General features: G+C 40.5%; 1 protein-coding gene across 2 annotated transcripts in view; it reads left to right on the top strand.

The window, feature by feature from the left end:
• The window catches only part of LOC110838049 (uncharacterized), a 184,341-nt gene that overhangs the window by 60,028 nt on the left and 97,744 nt on the right, over positions 1 to 26,569 (top strand). The window contains exon 1 of one of the 2 annotated variants that reach the window (XM_022080839.2): positions 22,916 to 23,435. The exons of the other annotated variant lie outside the window; for it this stretch is intronic. Within the exon in view, the coding sequence (XP_021936531.1) occupies positions 23,276 to 23,435 (160 nt within the window). The 5' untranslated portion in view covers positions 22,916 to 23,275. Of the gene's footprint in view, positions 1 to 22,915; positions 23,436 to 26,569 lie in introns of those variants that run through there. 2 annotated transcript variants of the gene reach the window in all.

Here is a 26,569-nt window from a genome sequence, read left to right as displayed (position 1 = left end):
CGAGAATGTGGCCATCCATTATTTAAATGTAGGCTATAGCATGAAATTCTGTGATGTTCTGAGAACTTTGTGTACCGTGTTGGTCTTGTTTATCGGAGAAAAAGGAATAAATTCGGCCTCAACCTCTTTGCACGCGTTTCTGAAAGGATAATAGATAATTCTGTTTTGAATTATGCACGCTGTTACGGCGAAGAGGCTGAAAATCAGTTCCCATACGTTCTTGTTCTGATAATCTGCATAAAATTTATAAAAAATCCGTCCAGTCAGAGACATTGCGTGTTGCGCGGAGTTCCTTAAGAATCGCTTTTCAGTCCGTCCCCGTCTCCTTTTTAGCTTCAGTATGGCGCGCGATGTTTACCAACCCTTGAGAGTGAGTAGCTTTACGTCGCTCCAACGATTTGCGTCTGTTTTAGATCTTCGAGGATGTTGTTAATCCGAAATTCACAACCCGTCTTCAGACCGACTTCTTGGAGGGCTGTGCCTTCTGAGCTTCGCGGAACGAACGAAGATTCCCGATCCGGGCAAGAAAATGTTGCACCTTCTGATGCTACCTGTTGTAATACAATAATTTTGAGATTCTTCAGCGTTTTTGTATGCACACATTGTAGTACAGAGGGCAGAGTTTTATGGGCTGGCTATATCATATATGTTATATCATATTACTTAATGTTACGGTAGCATAAATTATTATACTATTTAATATCATAATGCACTATATTATATTAGATATTATTTGGAATTGTGGGGCGTTTCCGGGATGCAGCTTTCTGGTTCGGAAAACCAAGTGGTTACTGTAGGTCAACTTCCGCATTTCTCGATAAACCGTCTTTATTGTTGTCGCATCGTGGGTAAATAGTTAAAATTTAATTGCATGTACTTTATGACTTCACTTTATATCCACAACACGTATATGGGATGGGAGAAAAAAGAAACGCCAAAATTTTATGGGAATTCGCCTTCGAATGTGACCGACTACTTGGAACGTGACGGTAATATTTCTCTGCCGTTTTATTACTCCAAGTAACGCTGAATAGTTTTGGTATTATTGGTATTAGGATCGTGATGAATCCGAGTGGATTTGTAAGTAAATTACCGTGATGTATTACGAGGTTCTGTCTCAGCATCTGCGTGAAAGGACCAAGGAAAACTACACGATTCTTTAGGACACTCGCCCTCGACTATAATTAGAATGAAAAATACTTTATCTTCTAAGTCGGAGCAGACGCGTTGCCACTTTGGTAATCAGTTCAGTAACGATACTGTTAGAACTGGTCTTCACTGAAATTAATGTGTGTTTGATTTAATTGGTTTAGGGTCTTATGATGGCACGTTAAGCCGGTTGACGCTCTTATGTTGCTTGAGTTGACTAGGCCTGTCAACTTGGAGTCAGTTTCACCGTGTTTGCATGTTTCTAACCATGTAAATTTATACCTTTTTCTCAAATTATGTACATTATGTTTGTTACGACGATGAACCAACCTTCGTCCGAGGGCCGAACGCCCACGTCGTAAGTAACGAACATGGACGAATACGAAAGTTGTGTTTGTGTTGTACGATTTCAACGTTTCATTTAACACTTCAGTAGTGATTTACAGGGTTAAATATGTTATAACTACAAAAATAACATTTCTTATTTTTAATGTTATGTAGTATTCAAATATATGTGGGAAGAATGTTGGGTGATTTTTCTGTGAGCTGGGAATCACGCAAAATCCTTCATATTGAATTTAATGAGAATTTTATTTTAGATTTACGAAGATTCGCCTCATAGTCAGTTTTTATCGAACTAATTACGTTCCTAAATCTAGGTATGGGTGTAATTAGTTAAACCTTATCTTTATGTTGGGTTCGGTCGTTGTAATTTCTTGTGAACATGGTTGTCGCTACGCGGTGCGCGTTGCTGCGTGACTCATGTACGCATTGGAATGTCATTCATCTATCACACACGCCACGTCTTTCTCCAGTACCCCACTGACAGACTTTGTAACGTTATAGTCAGCGGAGATCCCCCCCGTTGACATTTAGTTGCGTAAACGTAGGCTATGACGTGTGATGGAAACGTTGATAGTTCGGTGTTTTCAGAACTATATCTCTTTGATACAATTTTAGTATTCCGACTTTGAGAACATGCCGAATATCTCAGCAGTTGAAGTAGTCAGTAACACTGCCCAAACTTTAAACATTACTGGGATGTTGCACCGTGTTTTCTCGTAGAAATTTATCGACGATTCATATGTGCTTTCTGCCTCCATAATCAGGACGTGGAAATACTTCGTAGCGCGCTGTGGTACGTCTTTTCGTTTACCTTCTGCCTGCAAGATAGTGACGTAGGCGAGACGCGTGGTTTGGTCCCAGGTACTGTATCTACCTACTAGTCCACGCGGCATTACTACACAGAAGACGTGAGAACCTTATCCGATTTCGCCATTTTGAGATGTTCAAATGGGAATCACGTTCAGTCCCAGCGGTTGCAGGACAGTGCCCTCGATCTGTTTCGCGCATGTTAAGTATTTCTTCAGTGGGACGGCTTTGATTTTGAAACTTTAACGGAAATGCCGCTGCTGGTTGTGACGCCGCGTGGTCTTGCAGGTGGGTGCCAACGTTTCGGGCGAATGTATCGCCGCCATTATAGGCTGATTTCAAGACCACGTGATGAGTTTCCCGTTTGTTTTGATCAGTGTGAGGTTTCAGGTTCTCACGGCGGTAACGCGCCGTGTTCTCTCATAGAAATTGATCGACGTTTTAGAGGCGATCGTCCTGAAGATGGAGGCAGTAAGCACATCTAAAAGGTCGATTAATTTGTACGATACTACATGGAGCAACATCCCAGAAGACAGTCATTTTTACCTGGATCATTTTTGAATTACTTACGAAACCTGTGCTTGGCAAAGTCTGGAAGTGTGTTGCAAAGGTAATAAGAGATTTTATCTTCGAACTTTGTTTATGGTGCAAGTTCAGGGTTGGTCATCCCTGCCTGTACGCACGCTGTGCATATGATCGTCTCTCGGAATGCAGCCAACACTACATTTGTATGAGTAAGGGTGCTATTTGCGATCCGAAGTGTACAAATCATCGCACATGACAAAGTATGTCGTCAGTTGCATTATTTGAGGGAATGAGTTTACGTGAAGTTAGAGGCATTAATTTTGCTTTGTTTGGTGATGTGTCGTGTTGATAGCTTTTGTTGTTTTTACACCCGTTGTAACGTCTTGTCCGTGTCCTACACTCATAGATTAGTTGACTGAGTTATACAGGATGATAAAAAAGTCATGAAACAGACATTAAAATATTTATTGATGGTTGCATTTTAGTACAGTTTGATTGAATTAATAAACGCACATAGCTGTGACTGTACAGGAGCCCACGCAAGTTTCATCATGCAACCTCTTCGCGTCGGTTCTTAAGTAGCCTTTCAGCAGTCGAAGTGAAATGAATGGTCATTGTCGAACACTACCTGACATCTCGTCCTGAACTTGCCGGAATGAGCTTGGAGACACCTTTACCGATTCTCCTGCACCAAAGATTTCCGCAGTGTCTCGTCTGGTGAACCATTTCCGTGACTCAGGAATTCTTTATCGTGTTACATCAAACATGAGGAAAAGAGTGAATGCACTGCGAACTCTGTGGACATTTCCAGCACTTAGCACGAAATTGTCTTTTGTTTTCGATTTTGTATTTCAATTTAATTGTTCTTTGACAAATAGAGCATGTGTCGAGAATCAGTTGCTTGACTTTTCGATCACTCTGTATGAGTGTTCTTCCATTGAAGCTCAGACTACGTTTGTACTTCATAATTCCCTGTACGATCAATAATATAATTGTGTAGGCCGTGCGGTCCTCCCACTTTGCCTGGCAACAACACTAATAGTGTCCTCTAAAATCGTATCTATTTACTTTTTTATCTCAGATTACGAACTTAAACGTTCTCCCCATCGGTGTTTTGACACTTTCGTCTTCCATCCTAACCCTTCTGAGTTATTTTTTATTTCGTATTATCTTGTCGCCATATAATTTTAATATTTTTATAGGAAATTGCAGCACCTCAAACCTTCGCACGATTGCCATGTTTGTATCGTTCGTAGTGAGAAATTAATAATTTTGATGGGGAAGGGGGAGGGGGGGAGGACACCCCGAGTTTCGTGACACTGTCAGTTTATTCAGGAGTTATACTTGCGTTGACAAGCAGACAGACGGGATGATGTAATAAACCTTCCTTTTCTTTGTAAGGAAAGTGGTTTTAGTCTTCGGGACCTACTCAGACTCAATCCCTGTTCTCAGAGTCTGAAGCCCTTCTACTCTGTGCCTGATATACCCGAATTCACTTTGTTTGCCGAAGGCATGATGACATTGCCCATCACCAGATGCACTTTCCGTCGGTATTTGCTCAGTTTTCGGTTTCTGCAACGGAAGTGCAGCGAGGCACGAGTCAAACACACCTGTCTGTGTGTCGCGGGCCATCTCACCTCCACCACCTGCAGGTCTGGCGCCACCTGGCCTCCGTCACACTTCGTCGTTACAGATTTCGTCTGCATGCTTTATTTAGCACTGCAGTGGCATTCGGCGTCTTCTGACTCGTGGTAGTTGCACAGCTGGATGTGCATGACACGTCAGCTTCGATGGGGAAGAACACAGATACGTACAAAATGTAATTTGGAATAACTGGCAAGAAAAGATCACTTGTCCTTAAAGGGAAGATTGTATTAAAATGAATATTGAAGGAGGATGTAATGATATGAACTGACTCATCTCTTGTGTGACGTGGTTTAAAAAACAATAATAAATTATTTTTACAAAGAAGATTGCAAGTTTGTAGTTTATTTAACGACGCTGTCACTAGTTCAGAATATATATCTTCGAATCATAGAACGATCAATGAATTATGAATTTGAAAGGTATGGAAAGAAACGGTTGTGACTTGATTTGAAGTACTGTCCCGATGAGCTCAGAATAACGACGAAAACGAGATTTGAATTCCGGAGTCTAAGTCTCTTCCTGTACAATTTCATCATCGTAATGTGGTCCATCTCGTTATGTTGCGGCGCTATATCAACTGTGGTCGTTTTGTTAGTCGAATGAAAATATATTTGTTTGCTTTGGGTTGAGTTAAACATGTGACTTGTAAAGAAAAGTAAGAAAACATTAAGAAGAAATTTTCAGAAGCCCTAGATAAACATCAACGAGTGATATTAAAATTGATTGATTGTATTGGCATAGTTTTTCGTGATGTGAGATGGTTCTTGTTTCAGGATTAGTATTAAATTATGATAGTGGTAAACTTTGATGTTAGCTGACGGTGTTGAACAATACGGTTTTAAGTTCACCGACGTTTCAGAGACAGCAACACCTCTGAAACGTCCGTAAACTTCTGGAAAACAACACGGCGCAATAAATGAGAAGACGGCCACCTTCATACTTGCCGCCGTGAGAACCTGAAAAAGTTATGAGTAAGATAGTTAGGTACTTAGTTGTGGGTTCGATGATGCGGCTAACGTGGGGAGGCGCGTGCTCGACTCCCGTCTGTTCACCGCACCTGCTGTGTGCATCTGAGCGAGGCTTCTTGTATGCTTGGCTGGCCTCATCGAGAGCATCGTTCACGTTTTCTCCTCTGAAGAACGGGCTAAGTACCATATCCCCATGGCTTTGTTATTACTGCCACGTTTTCGTCCAGAAAATGCGTCAGTTCCAGGCAAAAAATTATTACATTTTCCGGATTCGATTCTTGCAGAGTCGCTGTCACCACTGTTTCATAATGGCACCAGGCACCTGTATTAAATATGTTGAGCGGCTGAGACACTTTCAGTTTCTCGGGAATAGTTTATATATAATTATGCTTTTTTATGTGGAGTAATGCCAGGTTATGGTGTAAGATCCTTCCTGAGCCATTGGGCTGTCAACGAAGTTATTTATAGGTTTAAATGAGTTTTGATAAAATGTTTTATTGATTGATTCGTAAATTATTCAGCACTATTTCAACCGCAGAGGTTTGAAAGTTACAGCTTGTAATGAGAGCGGGACATGAAATGAATTTGAGTGCACAAAGATTTTATAGCAGAGGCCGTGGTCTATTTCGAGGCACTATCCAACATTCGCTTGGAGATGCTGTGTGCTTCGTTGAGAAGTCCATAGTGTCCACAGGAAGAATACAGTTAGACCCGTACTTGTATTGATATTGTGATGTGAAAATGTTGTGGGTTGTAATACTCGTAGTTGCGCTCCTGTAAGAACACTTTAATATCGGGGCGCCTTATCGCTGCTGTCATCTCTTTCAAACCTGTCTTACACCTGTAAATATGTTACTGTCCGCAGTGGTATGTCGGAACTAAACAATTTCTTTAATTATATGTTACCTGACGCCGATTACAAAGTACCGCCTTTCTCTTAATATTCTTTCTTAATATCTTTGAAATGACATGGCCTACCGCACATATGGTAATCACCGCAGTGAATTGTTAATGACAAGGACGTGGCTCTTAATCTTAAAATATTATGCACCCCTGATATAGATAAAGGTAGAGTCATGTTGGAGCACCCTTTACCTCTTTCATGCGAATGCATAGATGCATCTCGAAACACGATTTCTTGTTTCACGATGACTGTTTTATGGGATGTTGCGGCGTGTAGTTTCATAGAAACTGACCAACGTTTTACATGTGCTTACTGCTTCCATCATCAGAGCAAAATAACACGCGAACTGACATAAGTCGATTCATCTGTTCATTCATTGAACACCGAGGCGATAAAATGCCTGGCATCAATTCCAGTTAGAATTTCACCTAAGACATTAGCCACTCAAAGCTAGATTAGATTAGGTAAGGGTAGGTTAGGTTAGGTTAAGTTAGGTTGGGTTAGATTGTTAGGTTAGGTAACGTGTTGAAAATCTTTGTCACGTTTCGACACTTATGGCCACATCTCGCCACGCCGTTACATTACGTCAGGCCTAGTCACGCTTTGTCACGCTTAGACACACTTTACAAATCTTCGTCGTATTTTAACACTTTTGGTGACCTCTCGTCTCGCCTTTATAGCAGGTCACGCCTAGTCACGTTTGGTCACGCTTTGTAAATATTCGTCACTTTTCGGCACTTGTGGTGATCCCTTGTCACGACGTAAACGCAGGCCACGCTTAGTCACGCTATGTCACGCTTGGGCACGCGTGATCACTAAGTCACGTTTCGGCACGCTTACGTTATGTTACGAACGGCTCGGTTAATTTTTCTACTGTTTGAGGTTTTCACAGCGGAGAGTAAAATATCCGATTTTTATTGATTTCTTTTCTTTCTCCTGCTTCATATTCGAGAGGTCCCGGGTTTAAACTTCGGCCTGGAGATGATGCGCGGTTAAGTGTAGCTTCCGAGCTTACTTCACTTGTCACATAACAGAATTAAGCGGGTCATGGCCAGTGGATAAAAGCACATTAAAATTAAGTTATGAGGAAACTGGTCAGATGGGTTATGATTGGATCCGATAGCCTTGCAGATACCTCCATTGCCGACAGATGTCAGTCTGCACTGAAACATGTTACGGAAACCCAGCAACATGGCGATGTAAACTGTAATTACAGTGTAATGCGTGAGGAACGATATTCAGCGGAAATCCCTGTAATCTTCATAATTTTGCTATGGGAAATCTCTTGTTTAACAAAACAACCGTGAAAATGCATTGTTACGAACAGGCATTTGTAATCCCGCCAGAAGTGCAGTGGACTGTGTCATTGTTGCATTTCCAAAAATAAGTAGCAGGATGCATTGCGAGCAAACAATAGAATTATCCATTAAAGTTATGCATTTTAATTAACGAATCGGAATAATGAGGACATGGAGACATGACGTGATAAGTAGTCACCGATGCATACAAAATGATGCAGCCAGTCCCATAAGAAACTGAACGACCGAATAAGGAGTGAGCTGTGTTTGAGATCGGGATAAAGGTAAAATTTTCCTTGCTCCTGAGGTACATAGTGCAGCAGCTATTTCCGAAATACATTTTGTTTTTAATATCTGTTACATGTGAATGCCTTAGCATTGTGGCGATCTCTAATAATACTGCATTTACGTCGGATTTGAATTCTAGACCAGGATTCGCCACTAATAGGTGTATGAAACGCAGGTTACGCGTAAGAACGGTATGGGGGTTTATAATGGATAATGCAGTCCGACTTTTCGGCGGGACTATGTAGCCCCCAATTAGTCCATCGTGACCAGAAATGTTGCTCTATCTGAGATACTAGTAGCCTAACCGTATGTCTTTGGTGTAAAAGAGACTTTTTCCGATACGGAGAAAAGTAGCTGAAGATGCTTGGTTAAATTTTCACGAAAACAGGTTTGCAGTTTTAAGTCTGGTTAAGTGGAAATGGTTGATTTTGTGCTATATTTACTCGTTATGTTCTTCTTTTGTTTTATAAAGCACCTCCAGTTAGTTCAAAATGTCTTATGACTCGAATCGAATCCCAGCAGGAAACCTGTATCTTCCGATAAAGATTATGGTCTGTAGCCAAATGATTTAACAATAAACGTAATTCGATTGCTCCCCCAGTTCTTTATGTTTAACAGTATAGTATTCGCATATTATTGGGCAGAGTATAAAGGGTACGGATGTGCATGTTATGCAACGTTGCTTTACGGACGTTTGAATACATTCTTGACTTCGGTTCCGTCTGGCACTTTTTTGGTGAAGGTTTATATGGGCCATAACCTACAATGTTATGTGCCTCCTACCTAATTCATAAGCATTGATAATTCAGCGCTACTTTCTCGTCCATCATCAGTAGCCTTGCAGCAAAGCAAACAAAACGAATAATGCATGAAACTGAAGTCGGACCCCGTTCTTTAATGTTTAAGACATGTAAGATTTCACTAAACTCTGTCGTGGAGTACGTTGGCTGTGATTGTTGTCCAGTACGAATCGAACCGAACTCGGGAGCAAATGTGGTAAGCCATTTCGAGACCAAAATGATGTCCGTAAGTCCTGGCTTGAAGTGACAGCAGGTGATTACAAGGTAAGCCTAATTTCACAGGGGACAAATCACTGCGCATTTCATAAAAGAACCAAAGATTGACTTAGGGTTTGAGGTTCTCACTAATGTGAGTCTGAAAATGACTGTTTTCTGGGTTGTACTGCCTTGTAGTCTGGTAGACATTTACCAGAGTTTTAGAGGTCCTTGCTTCCTCCTTCATCAGGCCCTTATTGCCTAATGATGGAGGCAGCAAGGATCTCAGACACTTGGTCAACTTCAACCAGACTACATGGCGTTACAACCCAAAGGCTATTTTTCGAATTCATTCTTTCCTTCTGTCTTTTTAATATTTTTAGACGCTTATTATTATTGTTATTTTTATTATTCTCTTTTTTATGTTTTATTTAGTATTAATATTTTATTTTGCATCAAATCTATGTATCGTTTAAAATTTAACTGATTTTAATTTAATTATTATATTACTTAGGCATATTATTTAGTTCATTTACTTGTTAATTATTATGCAATAAATAATTAATTGAATTATTATCATTATTAATATTGTACACTGAATTCATGTTGTGTGCTGTGCATGGTAAAGGTCGCCTGGTTTCATTATGGACCCTCAGTATTTCAAGTACGTTGCAGGACGGAACATTGCGCCAGAGCTCGCAATGTGCAAGTAAACGTCAGGGTCCAGCCGGCATCATTCGCAAGTCTCGACCTGTGCCACCTCACTTGAAGGCAAGACCGGACTATAACCGCCCGATCTCTTCCCGGTGATGCAGTGTGTTACTTCGCACCGAATGGAATTTAATTACGTGTACCAATGCACGTGATGTTCAGAATATATTTTTGTACAAAAACCAGGAAAATATTGGCGTACAGTTCTATTGTTATGCTGTTTTATCAGCTCTGGTGGAAGCTAGCAACGAAGTAGGCATATAGAATTCTACATAACAGGGCTACGTGTGATCTCACACTTTGTTGTTAGGCTCAATGCAATTATGGTAATTAGTGGTGAAGTATTAATTTCTCTGGATTAAAAAGTAACATGCTAATTTCTGCAAGCATTCCGTCATGCCATATGAGGAAGAATAATTTTTCAACAGCGTTTATAATGAAACATTTTAACAGAATCATTTAACTTTGTTACCATGATACGTAATGTATTTTGTACTTTGTCACTATTTCCATTAAAATGAGCCTTTCTCTGTTTTGGAGGCACTTAAAAGGCGTTTTACTGAGCATCACGCCATTCAGATTTATGGGGGGGTGGGGGTATAGCTCCACAAATTCTTAACCTGCGGTACACACTGAATTTTTTTTTTTTTTGAGAAACTTACGGACTTATATTTATGAAGAACATGATATATTGCACTGATAACCTTACAGTTCATATGTATTATGTTATATCATACAGTTCAACGCTAGTTCGTGTGGCATGGTGATTGTAATGTTTCTGCGTGGACCTAATTGAGAAGTGTTCCATTTAATTTCGTCGACTTGTGCCACTCTTGCTTCCAGTCGTCTCTTCCTGTCGCGTTCACATCTGTTGATGCGCGCCTATTCATAATACAATTATATTCGAGTTTCGGCAACCAGTCGTATGCTTCCTCTTCTTTTGAAGCGATGTCAGTCCATTCAGAGGAGTGATCTGCAACCGTCTTGACCAATTGTTTTAGAACCGGTAACGCTGTCGTGCCTGCCCGAGACGGCTGACAGAGCTTGTAAGGAACAAATTAAATGATGAGAGGGTGAATGGGGAGAATCTGAATACATAATTTATTAATCGTAAGATGTTTACCACTGCGACGTTACGTTGGAGCTTGTAGGATGGTTGGGTCTCCGTTGCAGATCCCATGTCATTTTTAAGGTCGAGCCAATTGGTATTAGCGACTGCATTTTGTTTTAATGGTGCGTCCTGACTTCTGGCTCTTGGTCTTGCTGCTGAGACTAATAGATTTTGCCGCTGTGGTTCGTTTCACGAGGTCGAACCATGCGTTTCGCCACGGAGCCAGTAGTACACTGACGAGGTTTTACATATTTGTTTACTTATTTATTTTTACGATAAAATCAGTGGTTATGCCTGCGCAGTCGGTTATTAAGAAAGCTTAGAAACCAAGACTATTCACGACTTTGGAAACCACCTTGAAAACCATTGCTGATTTTGAATTTTGACAACCTGTACAGCCTAAAACAATAAGATCAGTTATATCTGATAAAGATGTAGATTTTAAATTAATTACTTTCTTATAATTAATCATGTGCACTTCTGTATGTATACAAATAGTCTAAATTTGTCCGCATATCTACCCCCAGAAATGAGTTTTATGCTCAGTCACGTGATGCTCCCAGAACGAAGTATATTTTAACATTGTTTCCATGTCCACCGTTTCCTTATTCTTCGCATTTTAAGGAACCAGTCAAGGGTTTACCGTAATGGACTACCCCTTATGTTCTGTACTATTAGTCTTGGTAAGCACTCCCTAACAGCAATCATTTTCTTGGTAACGACGAGGGTGCAGTTAAAGAATTGTGTCTGATACGATTCTCTCTTCCTTTGCAGGTAAGCCGCTGTTCTTGTGCTTGGCCGCATTTCGACATGGGAAGCAGTAAGTTTTAGCAATAAGAATAACAGGTCGCCTCCACAAGTCCATAGATTCATCGTTAAGCCCGTCCTGTTACGTCGGCAGATTATTTACGTCATTTGTGATAGGCCTACCGCTGAGGGAACTTGTAGACTCTCATAAAACTTTATCTGATTTGAAGATTTTCGTCTTCTGGGTTGTTGCGCTGTGTAGTCTGGTCGATGTTAACCAACGTTTCAGAGGTCATACTGCCTCCGTCATCAGGGCGATGAATTCAACAACCCAGAAGACGAAAATCTTCATACTCACCGCTGTGAGAACCTCAAGTTTTATCTGATTTCCTTGAGTTAACTTACGTTGTATGTTGTAACAAGGCGTTGTTACTGCTCGTTCGGAACAAATACGTAAAGCTGTCCCTGTGTGCAAGCACCACGCCACGAAGTAGGAGGGAGTGAAGACAAAGCTCCACGCATTCTTACCCACGACAGGTGGGAGGATGATTAGATTTTTATGCTTTGTTATCAGGGAAAGAGCTTTCTTTGCTCGTTGTATAGGATATTAGGTTGACGTGATTTGTGAGAGAGAAATAACTGTCTGGACTCGAACTCTCGTCGTCCAGGCTGTCACTTTGCTGATTCAGTCATACCGACTCCGTTATTTCGCGAAGCCTGTGAACCAGGTCATGTGTTCCGTCGTTAAACACTGCCTGCTCATCGAAGGTAGAAGGCCCAGCGCATTTAGTGACGTAGTGTATTACGTCATCATTAGCAGGTTAGTAGGGTATATTTCAATGTACTTCACGTATTCATTCGCCAGTGGGATATTCAAACACAGTGAATTTGTATTTCTCTCACCAGATGGCAGAGGGGATGCACGGATGATGTAAAAACAAAGTTTCATAATTAGTATGTTGATTTTATTATGAATTACCTTATTATTTTTGTTCACAAGTAATACTTTCCCACTCTGTCATCGAACGAAACGCCTTGCTTGACTGAGCAACATTGGACTTTCTGAGCATCGTTAGACACAGGCGTCACAACGCAAATCATCGCCTAGATGCGATGATAATATTAAAATTGGTCTTAAAAATGTGAGGATATGGACTGGATTTATGTGGCTCAGGATAAAGACCAGTGGCTGGCTCTTGTGAATGCAGTAGTTAATATTCAAGGACCATAAAAGGCCGAAAATTTCTTGACTACTTGGGCAATCGGCAAATACTGAACAAAGACTTTCTTCCATAGATTTACCGCTCTCTTCTTGTGCCTGTATGAAATTGGTTGACATAGCTGTGATGCACATAATACAAGGTAGCCGTGTAGAATTCTCGCAGTGGTGTAGTTGTCCTTACTGAAGTTTTATGATTTTTCTACGTTCCATCACTCAGCATAACTTATGGAATTTATTCAGAGCTAAGAATACAACCGAATATTCTAAGCTGGAATTATTTCGTGACAGTGATTCCATGCTCCGGGCTGCAATTTCTTCCCCTAACATCAGATAAGCTATGGCGCATGCGGAAGGAGGTCACGCCATCAATCAGTCATATCAGATTTATTATAGGACGTTGAACCAATGATCAATCCCCGAAAACAAATTTGGAGCGGACATATTGCGGACAGTGTAGTAGCCTGTTTTGTCGATACTTTAGCGAAGATAGCGCCTGACGTAATGGACACATTGCGTAACGATGGGTAACATTTATTTCCTCTTGCATATTTCTGTAATAAAGTGGCCAGCCTTGACAGTTGACAGTGCTGCAAAGTGAGGAGGTGTTGAGGCCGCGTTCTATTACACCTTCAGTCTCATGAGTCAGACTTGCAATGTATGATGTTTGATGCGGAAATAAGACATCGGGTGACACTAGATCGCATGAAAGAAAGCTCCTATTATTTTCAAAACGTAATTTGGAAACTTCACTCACCTTTGTTGGTAGGTCTCCTGTTTCATGTGCGGGAAAATTTAAAAAAAATATATATTATAGGTTTATTTATAATCTTTTTTCGTACCAAATATCATGTTAGCACGCTGACGTCGGTGAATTTATTTTATAAAACATTGTGAAGCATTTCGGTAGACCTATACTTTTACTTTCTCACACGTCTTCATGAAGTAGTGTGTAATTAAACACCAGGGAGAATTTTAGCTTAGCTTTACTTGAACGTGTTAAAATTCGATATTCCTGTAAGGGGCTGAGGGATTCCTCTGTGAAGCTGTGTAACCCTGCGTTGTGTAACTGGTGTCGCGGACCATATCCAGCCCTTTACCACTTGTAACCTGGCCAACGAAATTATTTATTTATTTCTTGCTAGTTACGACAAGTTAATTTATTTTTTTTTACTCCGAAGGATTTTATTTAAAAAACGTGATTTGTATCTCGTCTGCTGCTTCACGTACAAGTGCCAGACATGCTATTGACTTCAAAATTCTACCATTAAATGTTTCGGATAAAAATTGTCAGATACAAGATTTTGCAGGAACAGATTCTATAGTAATGTTGCACATTTCAAGAAAATTTATATTTGAGTATTTAGTTCTATGGCAATTTATCATTTATGACTAGATATTGTCAGAGATAATTAAAAATGGCTATTAGTTTTAAAAATTGTGCCAGCAGGCGTTTCTTGGCCCTTGGGTCCATTGGGAAAACTATTCTTGGTCCGAGAGAAGAAAGAAGTTGGACCACCATGGTGCAGCCTATTCAGAGAGACTGTTGTGTCTCCTATCCTCGTGTCCAGTGGTTTCCTGGGGCTCCCGTGTTGCGCGTTTTAAGAACTGAAATTCCTTCATCGGAAACTCGGAAACCAGTGTCCACGGTCACGACGTTTGGCGTTTGGTCTGAAATTTGAAAGGTAGTTGTGGACTTTTCGCGTTATCGTTACGTCACTGCAGTAATCTATGTGCTAATAACTTGATAACAATTCTTACGTATGCAAGTCTTACTCGTGTATCACATAGCCTTGAGTAACGCCTCCTGATAGAGACAGTTGTATGCTCGTCCACGTTTTCTGTATAAACGTTTTCACATAGGTTAATCTTGCGTGTAAATGTGATAGAAAATAACCGATCGCTGGAAGGAAATTAAAATGTGAATAGGGGAATGGGTACGATATATGCTATGGGCTGGATAGCTGAAACTTTACCGTGAAGAGGGTAAATTTTAGTATTTAGATAGGAACACCGAAGCTGGTACTCTCTTATTTCATTCTGAGCTCCTTTTATCTTTTAGTAATGCATGTGTACACACCACACATAGGATCGGCTAGACGTTGCATTCTTTTACCGTGATCATTTGATGATAATGATGTTATAGTGTGCCAGTATTGATTTGTGTGGTGCTGTGAAGCAACACAATGACACCATTTGTCAAATTGTGCACTAGTCGTACAAAATTAATTAAATAATTCTCTCCATACCCCGGAATGTATCCACAGAATTCGTCGCAAAGCAATTTACCAAATTTGTCGAAAGCTGTCAATGTCGCTGCGGATTTCCTTCTTGAGTTTTAGGGGGTAGATAAGCTGGTCGTTTCCTAAAGCATTGCATGTTTGGTTTAATCACCATTCTGTAAATGTGCGTCAGCCAAAGTTTAAAAGTTTCAGATAGCGTAGTGATGTATGATTTCACACAAATAAGAATATATTAACATTTTTAACACCATATTTCAACAGGCCCGCCGTCATGCAACCCAAATTCTACACTGCTCATAATGACGGCTATTTCCAATTTATACAAAGTATCCACCAGTAGACGTCTGGACGGGCCGGCCCAGTCTGAGGAGCATTTGGCCCGAGCCCAAAGTTTATCTTCAGATGTGTTACCGATGCCCCACTTAAACCCGACTTCCTTTCATTCCAGCCCGAATGAAGCCCGATCCATTTACAATCTGCCTTGACGATCGTGTCGTTAATAAATTTTTCTTTTGATGTATGATGTCAGTAATCCTTGAATGATAACGACGCTCGAAGGACATCTTAGGTTATTTTGGCGTTTGAACAACATTACTGAGATACCGGGTGCGAAAAGCGAATGTCCAGAGAAAGCCCGAAATGTACTATATAATGTTTCGTTGCTGTCGTTTAATCCAGGTCCGAACCGGGTCTGTTCCCGAACATTATCTGTGCTTTCAGGCCCTGTTTTATATAATACAGATAATTAATATAATTCGGACCCCTGCAGCCTTAACAGTGGCTTCTGGTTACTGCTGTTTTAGGCCCAGGGTAGCTGTGTGGCCTGGTTGTTTTTTTCTGTTATAGAATTCACCGTCGGGAACGGTGATGAGATTCTGTCTTGTTATCGAATATGGTTTGTGATATCATGTAGAGGTTTTCAACCAGTAGCCCACGGTCCTGTGAGGTTCCGTTTAAAAAAAATATGTTATTGTGATACTTGGTGTGTTTCAAATAACTCTTGAATGTACTGAACGTCTGTTGGACTTATATTGCATTTAAGACCTCAAAGAAGCTTCTTTATATGAATCTGTGTTTAGTTAATCCAAGTGTTGTCGTTTGTAACCACGGATTCCATCATGAGAGCGTGTTTCTAGATCCGCTGAATTATTTTCAATGGACAGAAAATCATAACAGTGATTTTTCTTTAGCACTTCGAGACCATTATATGTCTTATATGTGCCCTTCGTGGCTGTCACATCCCTGAAGCAAGCCTAAACCACCAAATCGGTGCCTGAGAGGCTACTGTGGTTTTTGCAACAGAGGTTTCCTACAGCCATTCCTTTCGATCACATTTCAGATATCAGTGGGGTTAATAATCATATAGATACTTATTGAAAATTGTAACAGATATTGAACGTGAAGATAGATAGACCTATATATTATTTTCTGAAAATAAAAAAACGGAACATATTCAAAATTCGTTTTCTTGGAGACATTGAAATTACGTTGTATATAAAATAATATTTTATAAGGCAATTCACGTTTAGCAACAGAGTTGTGAGATTATATAACAGGCTACTTTGTAGGCCAAATTTAATTAACGCATTAATTTTCAGAATATTTAATGTGCATCCTAATAAATACCAGTACCTAACAGAAAACTTCATCTGTGTGAAGATTAGATCTACTTAATTACAATATTATATTCTTGTCCCTCGAAATTCAGTACGACAATATTACATATGTTTTGAAGTTTTCACGGCGTTAAAGATGGACACAGTATGTAGCTCCGGAATGTTTTAAGCTACCCACCAGACCACACGACATAATAACCCAGAACACTAGATCCAAAGAAGACAAAGACGAGTTCATTACTCTGAGTGTAGGCAACCCAAAATTTTGAGATGTGGCGCGGAGCACAGACAGGTAAGCTGGCGCCTTATCCTTGGCCGTGCGTGTGTTGATCCCAGGATCTGCCCAACTACTCGCCCTACAAGGCGATCCTACCGGATACTGCCGCTCGCTGGAGACGAGAGAGGTTATTCCTCATTACGTCATCGCCTACTACCCGTCCCGAATACATCTGAATCCATCATCACTGGTTATTTTCTTCAATCGATTGGTTGGTTAAATAAGACGCACGCATTTAAACCATTAACTTCATGCGTTCTTCACATAACGTGCATGAAACGAACGCATAACTGAGGTATTATGTCTGCGCAGTCACATGTTTTATATTCTAGATCGGCACTAAAAGTAGCTGAATGTATGCAATACTTGTTCCCATCAGTCACGCATGATCCCTACTTGACGTAAAGCTAAAATTGGATTTAAACTCTGAGTGAAAAATGCCAGCACGTAGACCTGGCGTATGCATATGACTTGTTAAAGTCTGCAACTTTTATTTGAGCACTCTCTCGATATGGTATATATTTAACGAAATGAGATAAACAATTTTTGCTCTGGGGTGTCTGTAGTGAGATTATCTCTGTAATAACAAACTTTTTTTTCAACAAATTCACGTCAAAGTCAAACTCAAACGCGAACTCGCGAAGAATTTGTATTAAAAAATGTTTGTATCCCACGATGTGAAGGACACCTATCCACTTTTATTTTACACAGTTTTGTTTAAAGTATTTCTCAATTTGAAACGTGAGATTTGAGGTTTACACGGCGGTGAGGGTTGTGATACGTTCCTCTGGGTTTTGGCGTTGTGTAGTCTCGTTGCTATGGAACAGTGCGTTGCTCTGAGACTTCGACATGTACCATCGAGTCTTCAAGGCGCTAAGACCCAGAAGAACACCTCAGTTTGAAATATGTTTGAAATTGAAAATGGATTTCTTCTGGGATATTGCTCCCTGTAGTGTTGTAGATATTGACAGACGTTTTAGAGGAACATGCTGCCTCCGTCATCAGCGCAACATCCCAGAAGAGAGCCATCTTTGTACTTTCCGTGAAAACCTGAAGTCTCGTCATGTTCTTTAGTGCTGTTAAAAGAGACCGATCGCTTAATGTGCAAGGCATATTGTTTGTTGTTTTCGAGATAGAGAGATGGCGTCAGTATTGACTGACGACACACTGTGTAATTATTTATTTAAACAGAACACGTCAGTCGCATCGGTTCGTGAAATTTTGATGAAAGTTGTGGCATATTTAATTGTTAGTAAGAGTACCGAAATTAAGTCTATTTATTTGTTGCCGTACGAATGTTCCCGTTCCAAATGTGAACCAAACAGGTAGTTAATAGATGGGAGTCGAGCTTGAAGTGTAAGAGTAGTTTGTGCAATTTCCGAAAACGCGGTTGCATATATGCATAGAAGCTGGATGTACCGTTTTGTCTTATTATCTGGAATATGCGTGTTTACTTCATGCACTTTACAGTACTTTTACTAATGTAAAAGAACGTGTTGGATTCAGGCACTGCAAAGTCCTTCACTTCGGTCATGCATTCTTCTACTGTTTGAACAGTTTATCTCATTTTTTGACTTGTTATTGTGGTTTAAAGTCCAGACAGCTTTGGGTCGTGGTTTTGAGTTTCTCCATTGGCGATCGATTTTTATCTCGCTTCTGTGTTCCTCTATCTTGTCCTGTGATATCAGAGCAGCATAAACCTGTCTGAGAGATTCGGTTGCTTGATTCCAAGTTATTAGGACAGATAGCCTAAATGTGAAACTAGGAGACAAGGTGATTTACGTTCGGACGTCTTATTTAGGCCTTAGTAAGAAAGTACTTTAGGGCCAGGTAATTTAAAATACATTGAAACACTAAATGACAGTTTTCCCTTAAACTGCGACAAAGGTTTTAACTAAATTTGAAGTATTTATTGAGTCTATTTATAAACAAGATTTCTTAAGCTGCTTGTTCGCAAATAAGTTTTTGTCCAGAAACATTTCTTAATATTGATATATATATAATGGGATCCATTTTTTTATCATATCACTTCCACACTGCAAGGACAGACGATGCTGGGCGGATGATGTGTTGACAGGAACGAGAACAGAAGTTGTGGCCTACTTCAGAAATTCTCAAGGGGTTTCGTGGGGAAATCACAGAACGTTATCCGGTAACTTGTGTCTGCATGACAAAACATGTCTGATATCATGCAATGACACCGAGGTATTAGTAATATTTCTTATGACTCCATTATTCATCCGTAAGGTTTGTAAATTCCTTTGCAAAACGTCTTGCTGAGCAACCAGTGTTCCGGTCGGAACTATTACGAAACGTGAATCCCGTACGTCAGAAGCTGTGAAATGAGTGTCGAGTAGGTAGCATTCTGGTTTCACATTCAGAATTATAATACTTTATACGTCACGGCCGTTTTATGATAATCCTCGAGTTTAGATTCATAATAGCCTTTTTCTATTTCATCCGACTCGACACTAAAATAAGCTCGTTAGTTAAATGACGTGAGAAAGAACACGAAGACGTGCTATTTGCGTCACCGTGGGTCTTGCAGCAAAGCTTGGAGCTGTAACTTTGTGATTAGGTAGCTCGCGTGACTTGGGGTATCAGATGGATGCTTCCTTACTAAACCAAATAAGAATATCTTCAGCGCTATCTTCCGACGAATTTTAAAGAAACAGTAACGTCATTTGCGCGTGATGTGCACTATACAAGGTCGGTTTATGTGATTCCAGACCTCCTCCAGGGTTATCGAGCGACCTCTCACAGGTGGAATGACAGACGTTCCGTGTAACGTTGAAAAGTGTTTCAATTCCTGACACATTTCATCGTGTGTTCCTTTAGACATTATTAGAATTTAGAATATATCAACGACCCTGAGATTAAGAACCTTAAGATTAAAATATAGAAAACGATAATTTTGCCTGTAGTTTTATATGGGTGCGAAACATGGTATCTCACTCTGAGGGAGGAACATAGATTGCAGGTGTTTGAGAATTGGGTGTTGAGGATATTTGGGCCTAGTAGGGAAGACGATGGGGCATGGGGAAAACTGCATAATGATGAGTTTAAAAATCTGTACTCCTCCCCCAATATTGTCAGGGTGATTAAGTCGAGAAGAATGAGATGGGCTGAGCATGTAGCGCGCATGGATGGGACAAGAGGTGTGCACCGGGTACTGGTTGGGAAACCTGAAGGGAAGAGACCGCTGGGGAGACCTAGACGTAGATAGGAGGATAATATCAGGCGGGATCTATGGGAGATAGGAGTTGAAGGAGACTGTATTTTGCTGGCCCAGGACAGGGTCCGGTGGAGGACTTTGATTAATTCGGTGATGAAGCTACGGGTTCGGTAAGCCATCTAGTTAGTTAGTTGGAATATATCCAGAAATAACACTAGGGAAAAGGACACGCTTTTTGTAATTAAAGAGGGAATCACTTTGTAACACCCACTTCTGTTCCTCTCATGTTTTGTGGTTAGTTACTGGTTTTCCTGAAGACGTTGGCTCTTTGAATTGCCCGCGAGGTAAGCTTGTTATATAAATTAATGTTGCATCACAAGAAGAGACCACCTCGTGGGATTTATTTCACAACATGAAGTAGCATTACGCACTGCTACTTGACACATTATACCGCTGGTCTCCGAAGATCCTTGGTTAAATATTTGTAATTGCTTTTGAATTGCGGTTTTTTATTTTCGAGAGAAGCAGAGTGTGGAGCTGCAAATAAAGTTATAATTTATCCTACACTGCGTAGAAATTATTTAACTTGTTTATATATATTAATAACAGATACAGTGGAAAGTTTTAATGAGAAGCCATTTCCATATTAAATCCTTATAGCATGAAGATGGCTGTCTTCTGGGATGTTGCTTCTTACAGCCCGGTACATGCTGACCGACGTTTCAGAGCAGCTTATTGCCTCGTAATTCCTCATCACCCTGATGATAGAGACAGTAAGCCCCACTGAAATGTCAGTCAGCATGTCCCGGACTATAACATGCGACATCCTAGAAGACAGCTGTCTTCATACTCGTAGCCTTGAAAACCTCAGGTCGTAGTAATTAGTCTTTAGAGGTTCCATCCCACATCGAGTTCAAGTTCCTCTTTGTGGAATGAGCCCGCGAACTCCAGCTTCAGAGTCAATGTAGTGGTGACGAGTTAAAACTTTCGCTGGCGACCAGTAAGCTGGATGCGACATTGACCTCGTTTATTAGGTCTGCCGTCATCTCGCTGTTATTTCAAGTGATGAATCAATGCATCGCGGTGTAACGCGGCGTTGCATTGGGCTATATGTAGAACAGTGGGGATTTGGAAGGAAATTATATTGGCTCATTCTCTATTCGTACCGCAAAGAAATCACATTTACCCATTACAAGGATCATTTAGTTTCTGCTGTTTAAAGAAGTAATTGCAGTTTAGAATGAGAATCATACAAGACCCATAAATACAAAATTCAGAGTTACTGATTGTTAAAGCGGGTAGTACATAGAATTTATACTAAGCTATAAAGGACGAATTTATATTTCGTTTCTTTTGTTTAGTTAGAACCTACCCGTATCCAGCAATTCTCGTTTAGGAATTCCATCCTTTTTTGTCTATTTATATATTTCACACTGCTGTAATATTCAGTCTTCTTCACTTGTAAATCCACTTTGTTTTGCTAGTATTAATTTAAAATTGTTTTCTCTTCTATAGGTGTTTGCATGGTATGTTTCCAATATACTTTCCAACCAAAATTCCCCTTTTTATTTTGTGTACGTCAGGTGACAAATAAATTTTATGTTTTGGAACTTACGAGTCCTTCACCGTTTACGCTACATTTTTTTCTATACTCCCATCTTCGTTCGTTGTTCTTCCATCCAAAATATCTCCTTAGCACCTTCGTTTCTATTAGGCTATCAATTTTCTCTCGTTCCTACAAGGACAGGAGACCTAGTTTCGCAACCAAGTCGGGGAAATACCTACTGGCCTTGTTACGCGTTGAGTTTCATGCAAGGAGGTGCACCATTTTGCAGCGTGGGAGGTATGCCTTGCCATGAATTTTCCATTCGATTCCATTTTACAAACACCGGGACCCACGTCGTCGAATTTTGTGTCAAAGTATTTTTATTAGCATTGCAAGCCTATTTTATGTATTCCTCAGTCTAAGAGACGTAGCTTACCAGCCATGAGCATTGTGGGTTCACCTTACTGGTTTTGCATGTTAGAACTGTGTCAGACCAGTGAAATGCAGTGTACAGTGTCCGGAAGATACTTTCCGGTATAAGAACAAGCGTATACGAGGAAAGGGAATAATCATTCAACTTTATGCGGTGATAATTTGATACTCCACATTTGCTGATGATACGTTCGCAAATGGATAATTAAGATAATTTCGCTCATTTCACAAAGACTTTTATCCGTCTCATGACTGTAAGTCGAAGGAAATGGCATTGTCTATTCAGGTGATAATGAAATCAAGTGATGATTGCATAACCATCAAGCCTAGCGTACAGTACATGTTGCTACAGTTTAGGTTCAGTTAAATTTAAATTTTGGTTTGGTATGTTTAAAGTATTGAGAAACGCTTATAGCCAGAGTTTAAAACAACAACTGAATAGTGCATCAACCCATTTTCTCTCATATAAAACGAAAGGAGACATCTAAAAATTTGAGCCTGATTCCCAATTTTGAGCGTGCTGTCAGTGACGTTTTCCCGTCAACAGTATCTCCGTCTACCCCCGTTCTTGGTTCCCGAAATCACCTCACTCATGCGCCAATTTTCGGGACGGACATCACCTTGTTGCTGGCATTTCAATCATCCATCGTCATTTCCTGTCACTTCCGCTTCTGATGACGCGAGTTAAGAATGAATAACGTAAAAAAAATATTTCTTTTTACAACCGTACGGAAGTGGCTAGGTATATATAGTTACAAACGAGACAGGATGAGTGAAAAAAGAAAGGTAAATTTGGAAGGCATAATCCTCTAACACCTTTTAAATGTCCAACTCGGTATTGTTCGGTTAATTTCGTCCGTATTCGGTTGTGGTGTAGTGGGAGTAGTTCTCAGAGCGGCACTGGTAAAGGCGACAGCAGATGCTCTCCGAGAGCAGTGGCGAGAGGACTAGGTCGAGTGTATTGTCGTTGGTTCTGACGGGGCTCAAGTGAAACCATGTTTGGACCATGTCGGCGTCGTGCCTGGGACCGTCAACTAGAGTTGTACTTGAAGTGCTTGTTTGGGGAAATGGAGAAGTGTTGAAAGTGCATTTGTGCAGTGTGGTGCCTTTATAGGGCTCAGTATTTTATTTGTTCTAGGATGTGGTGTTCAGATAAACTTTTCGGCGGATACGAAATAACTATTTGAATGAACGTGATAACAGTGAACCGAGACGAATGATATATTTTTATAACATCAGTGCTCGTCCATATTTCTGTATAAAGTTCGTGTGATGGACCAACGTTTAGAGGGGGAATTTTGGGCCCCCGCATTTTCGGAAACTTGGGGCCCGCCTTGTGGCTTCGTGGTGGCTATATTGGTCGCGAGGACTGTTCGATGTCTGTGTGTCACACTTGCATCGCGTTTCTACAGGTTCCTAGCCAGATTTTCAGGTGAGATATACATTACATTAGTCTCACCTCCTGATGAGTGTTTTTAGCTAGTCATTTCTGCTTTCAGTTGGATCATTGAACGTGGAATTTGCACTGTGCATTATGCGGTCCTATAGTTTGCGAAACATCGCTTAATACTACGGAATTGTATGGATGTTATCTTCACAGCGTGACGCCGAAATTGCAGGCGAACGGATAATCGCACTGTAGTTCTTTCCAAAGCCAGACCAACAGTTTTTGAGTCGAGAGATCTTAAGAAATTGTTTTAGGTCCCATTTTCTGCCTTATTGGACCATGTTGTGCGTTGGTATTAGTTGTTAACGTAGTACCATTGGTTTAAACCAATAATCTTTTCACTGCGTGACGCCAACATTTTCACGCAAGTGCGAACTGCTTCGCATTGAGAATGGAACGATAGCTTGGAGCATCAAGCAAGAGATTGCCATTTCGATTCTTGACCTAGGTGACGACATTCCAGTCGAGTAGGATCATGCATTCCCTCGCTATTTATTTTACGTGTTTGTGGCCTATTTACGAGGCTGTCGGTAGCTCAGGGTGACAGCATTGTGTGATAGGATGGTTAATGACTGATGAAAGAATATGGAAGAAGTCCGTGGCCTACTTTAAGGTTCTTTTCTGGTATTTGCGTGGAGGGGCTTAGGAAAACCACGAAGGACCTCAGTCGAGGTAGTCTGTCTCCGGGCCGAGATTTGAACCAGAGATCTGGGGAATAGGAAGCAGTGCTTGTTAGCTCATCAAGTTTTATTACGTTGACTAGATGATGAAGATGATGATGATGATGATGATTACGATGATTACGACGATGACGACGACTAGTAGTATTTACAGGACCTTTAACACAGTTTTCTCGTCACGATTGCAGTACGCATTAGTAGTCGTTACTGAGTTGTTAAGCCCAATTAGTCTGACAAGAAATACGATCCGTCTAGGGATATGTAAACCTACTACTTCAGAATTCAGGATGTAGCATTTACAGTAGGTCATCCCAGAATTGGCTCTGTAGTTGACCCAACATCGATAAATTGTCAAAACAAGAACAACAAAAAAAACGTTTAGAGTAAGGTAGTGTAAATGGGCCTGACTTACTTGAAGTTATTACAGGTGCAGTTTTGAATGTTGAACCTAAGATCTTGGTAACTGGTAAAATTCCTCACGGTAGATTTAATAAACACCTTTTTGGAGCTGTAGTCGTATAATTTTGGCAGGGTAGGCGTACGATAATCTGGTCATTTACGTCTACGAAGGTACTGCTAATTAGTTACGCTCCTGGCAAAATTGTTAGTTCCAGAGTCGTCATTTGTTTAATTTGTAATTCAATGTCAGTAAAATCTGTTTTCCTTCTTATTTCGTCCCACATGTACCCACTCCAGACATGGTCCTGAATGTGATGATGATGTCAGTTTTGAAAATCGTGCAAATCCTGAAGGTTATGGAGATCGATCAATGCCTTCTAACTCTTGCTTGATTTCCTGTTACGTACGAATTAAAATAAGCGGAACCCGTGGTATTTTTGGATCCGTTAGTTTATGTCGCGTACACTTTAGATGTCTGTTTATTATGCGTGTCATAGTTGTTGTTATTCTATAAGACGCGTTCACTTATAAACCAATAAATCCATCAATGGGCATGTTAAAATATTAGCCTGACAGCCTCTCTGTTGGCCTATATTTCTTTTACTTGAAGATGACTGTCTTCTGGTATTTCGCGCTGTGTAGTGTGATAGGAGTTTGCAGACGTTTCAGAGGTGCATGTTGCCTCTGTCGTTAGGCCCGAATTTCCCAAAGACAGTCATCTTCATACTCGCCGCTGTGACAACCTGAAATCTCACCTTTTGCATTTGTTTGTACCAAGTACATAATGTGAACATATTACGTTGGCGTCTGACCATCCTCATACTGCAGCCCTCTTTCGCGAATTGCAGTGGAATTTGCAGCAATATATGACTACTAGAAGCTATAAAGTTTTTTTGTTCTAGTATTTATATTGGTCTTCACCGGGCAAATTAATAGCTTTTAAGCACGCACGAAATAGCCTAAGAACAGATCGTCTTATAAAACGTTTATCTACAAGAAATATAGATCTTATCAGGGGCTTACGTACTTTGGTGGGGGGGGGGGGGAGGCCTCCCTGGCCTCGAGCCTCAGTGTGCCCGCTACTGCCTTCTAGCAGCCGACACGTAAGTAATATAATTTTGCGGCTTATTTTTGTTTGTATTTCATATCAGTCCCTTTTTTTATACCAACGTCAACAAGTCTTTGCCGTGTCTCACTGTGCGTCATGCGCCGATTAAAATTAAACACTTCGTGTAAAACGAGATTTTCCCCGTTTTTCAGTTTGGGTTGTTGGTAACAAGTGACCGCTCCTGTTTCGCGAGTTTTCGCTAGGTGGAATAACGTGCTATGAGAGCGTGGTACACAACCGTGTAGGGGCCCTCAGAAACATCGCTGTGCTAGTGACGTAATTTGTCTCAGTATGTAATCTTCATGGCGTGGATTGGTTTTGTATCTCCGTGCTGTTAAGATCCAAAGCAGGATACACGTTTCCATTCTAGGTCTTTATTACCATGTGCCAGTCTGCCGGCTGATATGAAGAATGTGGGTGTCACGTAATCTCTGTTCTGATAAGAAACAGGTTATTTAGTTACAGTTATTCCCTGACTGTTATTAGGGTGATTCTCTTGACTTCCGTCACCAGACATATCCGACAAGCTCACGTCCCATAAATATGAAAATGGCTGTCTTCTGTTTTGTAGCGCCTTGTAGTCTGGTATAAGTTTACGACGTTGCAGAGGTGCTTGCTACTTGTTGCCGTGATAATGGAGACAGCAAGCTCCACTGAAACGTAGGTAAACTTCTACCACGGCGCAACAACCCAGCAGAAAGACATCTTGAAATCTGAGTATCCCGTGAGGAGAATGGAAAAACAAGGAATATGACAGTACCCATTAATAAATGTCACTTAGAATAATATATTTTACTGAGAGAGACATGTTATGATTTTGGAGAAAACAAATTTATTTCCATTAAAATTACTTTTTGTTTTCAACAAATGCAGTTTATACAAGGGGTCGTTACTTATTGTTTTGTCTATCTTGATGAACTGTAAAACTTCAC

The sequence above is a fragment of the Zootermopsis nevadensis genome, unplaced genomic scaffold (assembly GCF_977971745.1).
Source record: "Zootermopsis nevadensis isolate Lab colony 2312 unplaced genomic scaffold, Znev_1.0 Znev_ptg000030l, whole genome shotgun sequence".
NCBI classification, from domain to species: domain Eukaryota; kingdom Metazoa; phylum Arthropoda; class Insecta; order Blattodea; family Termopsidae; genus Zootermopsis; species Zootermopsis nevadensis.
This window is presented reverse-complemented; position numbering and strand designations above follow the sequence as displayed.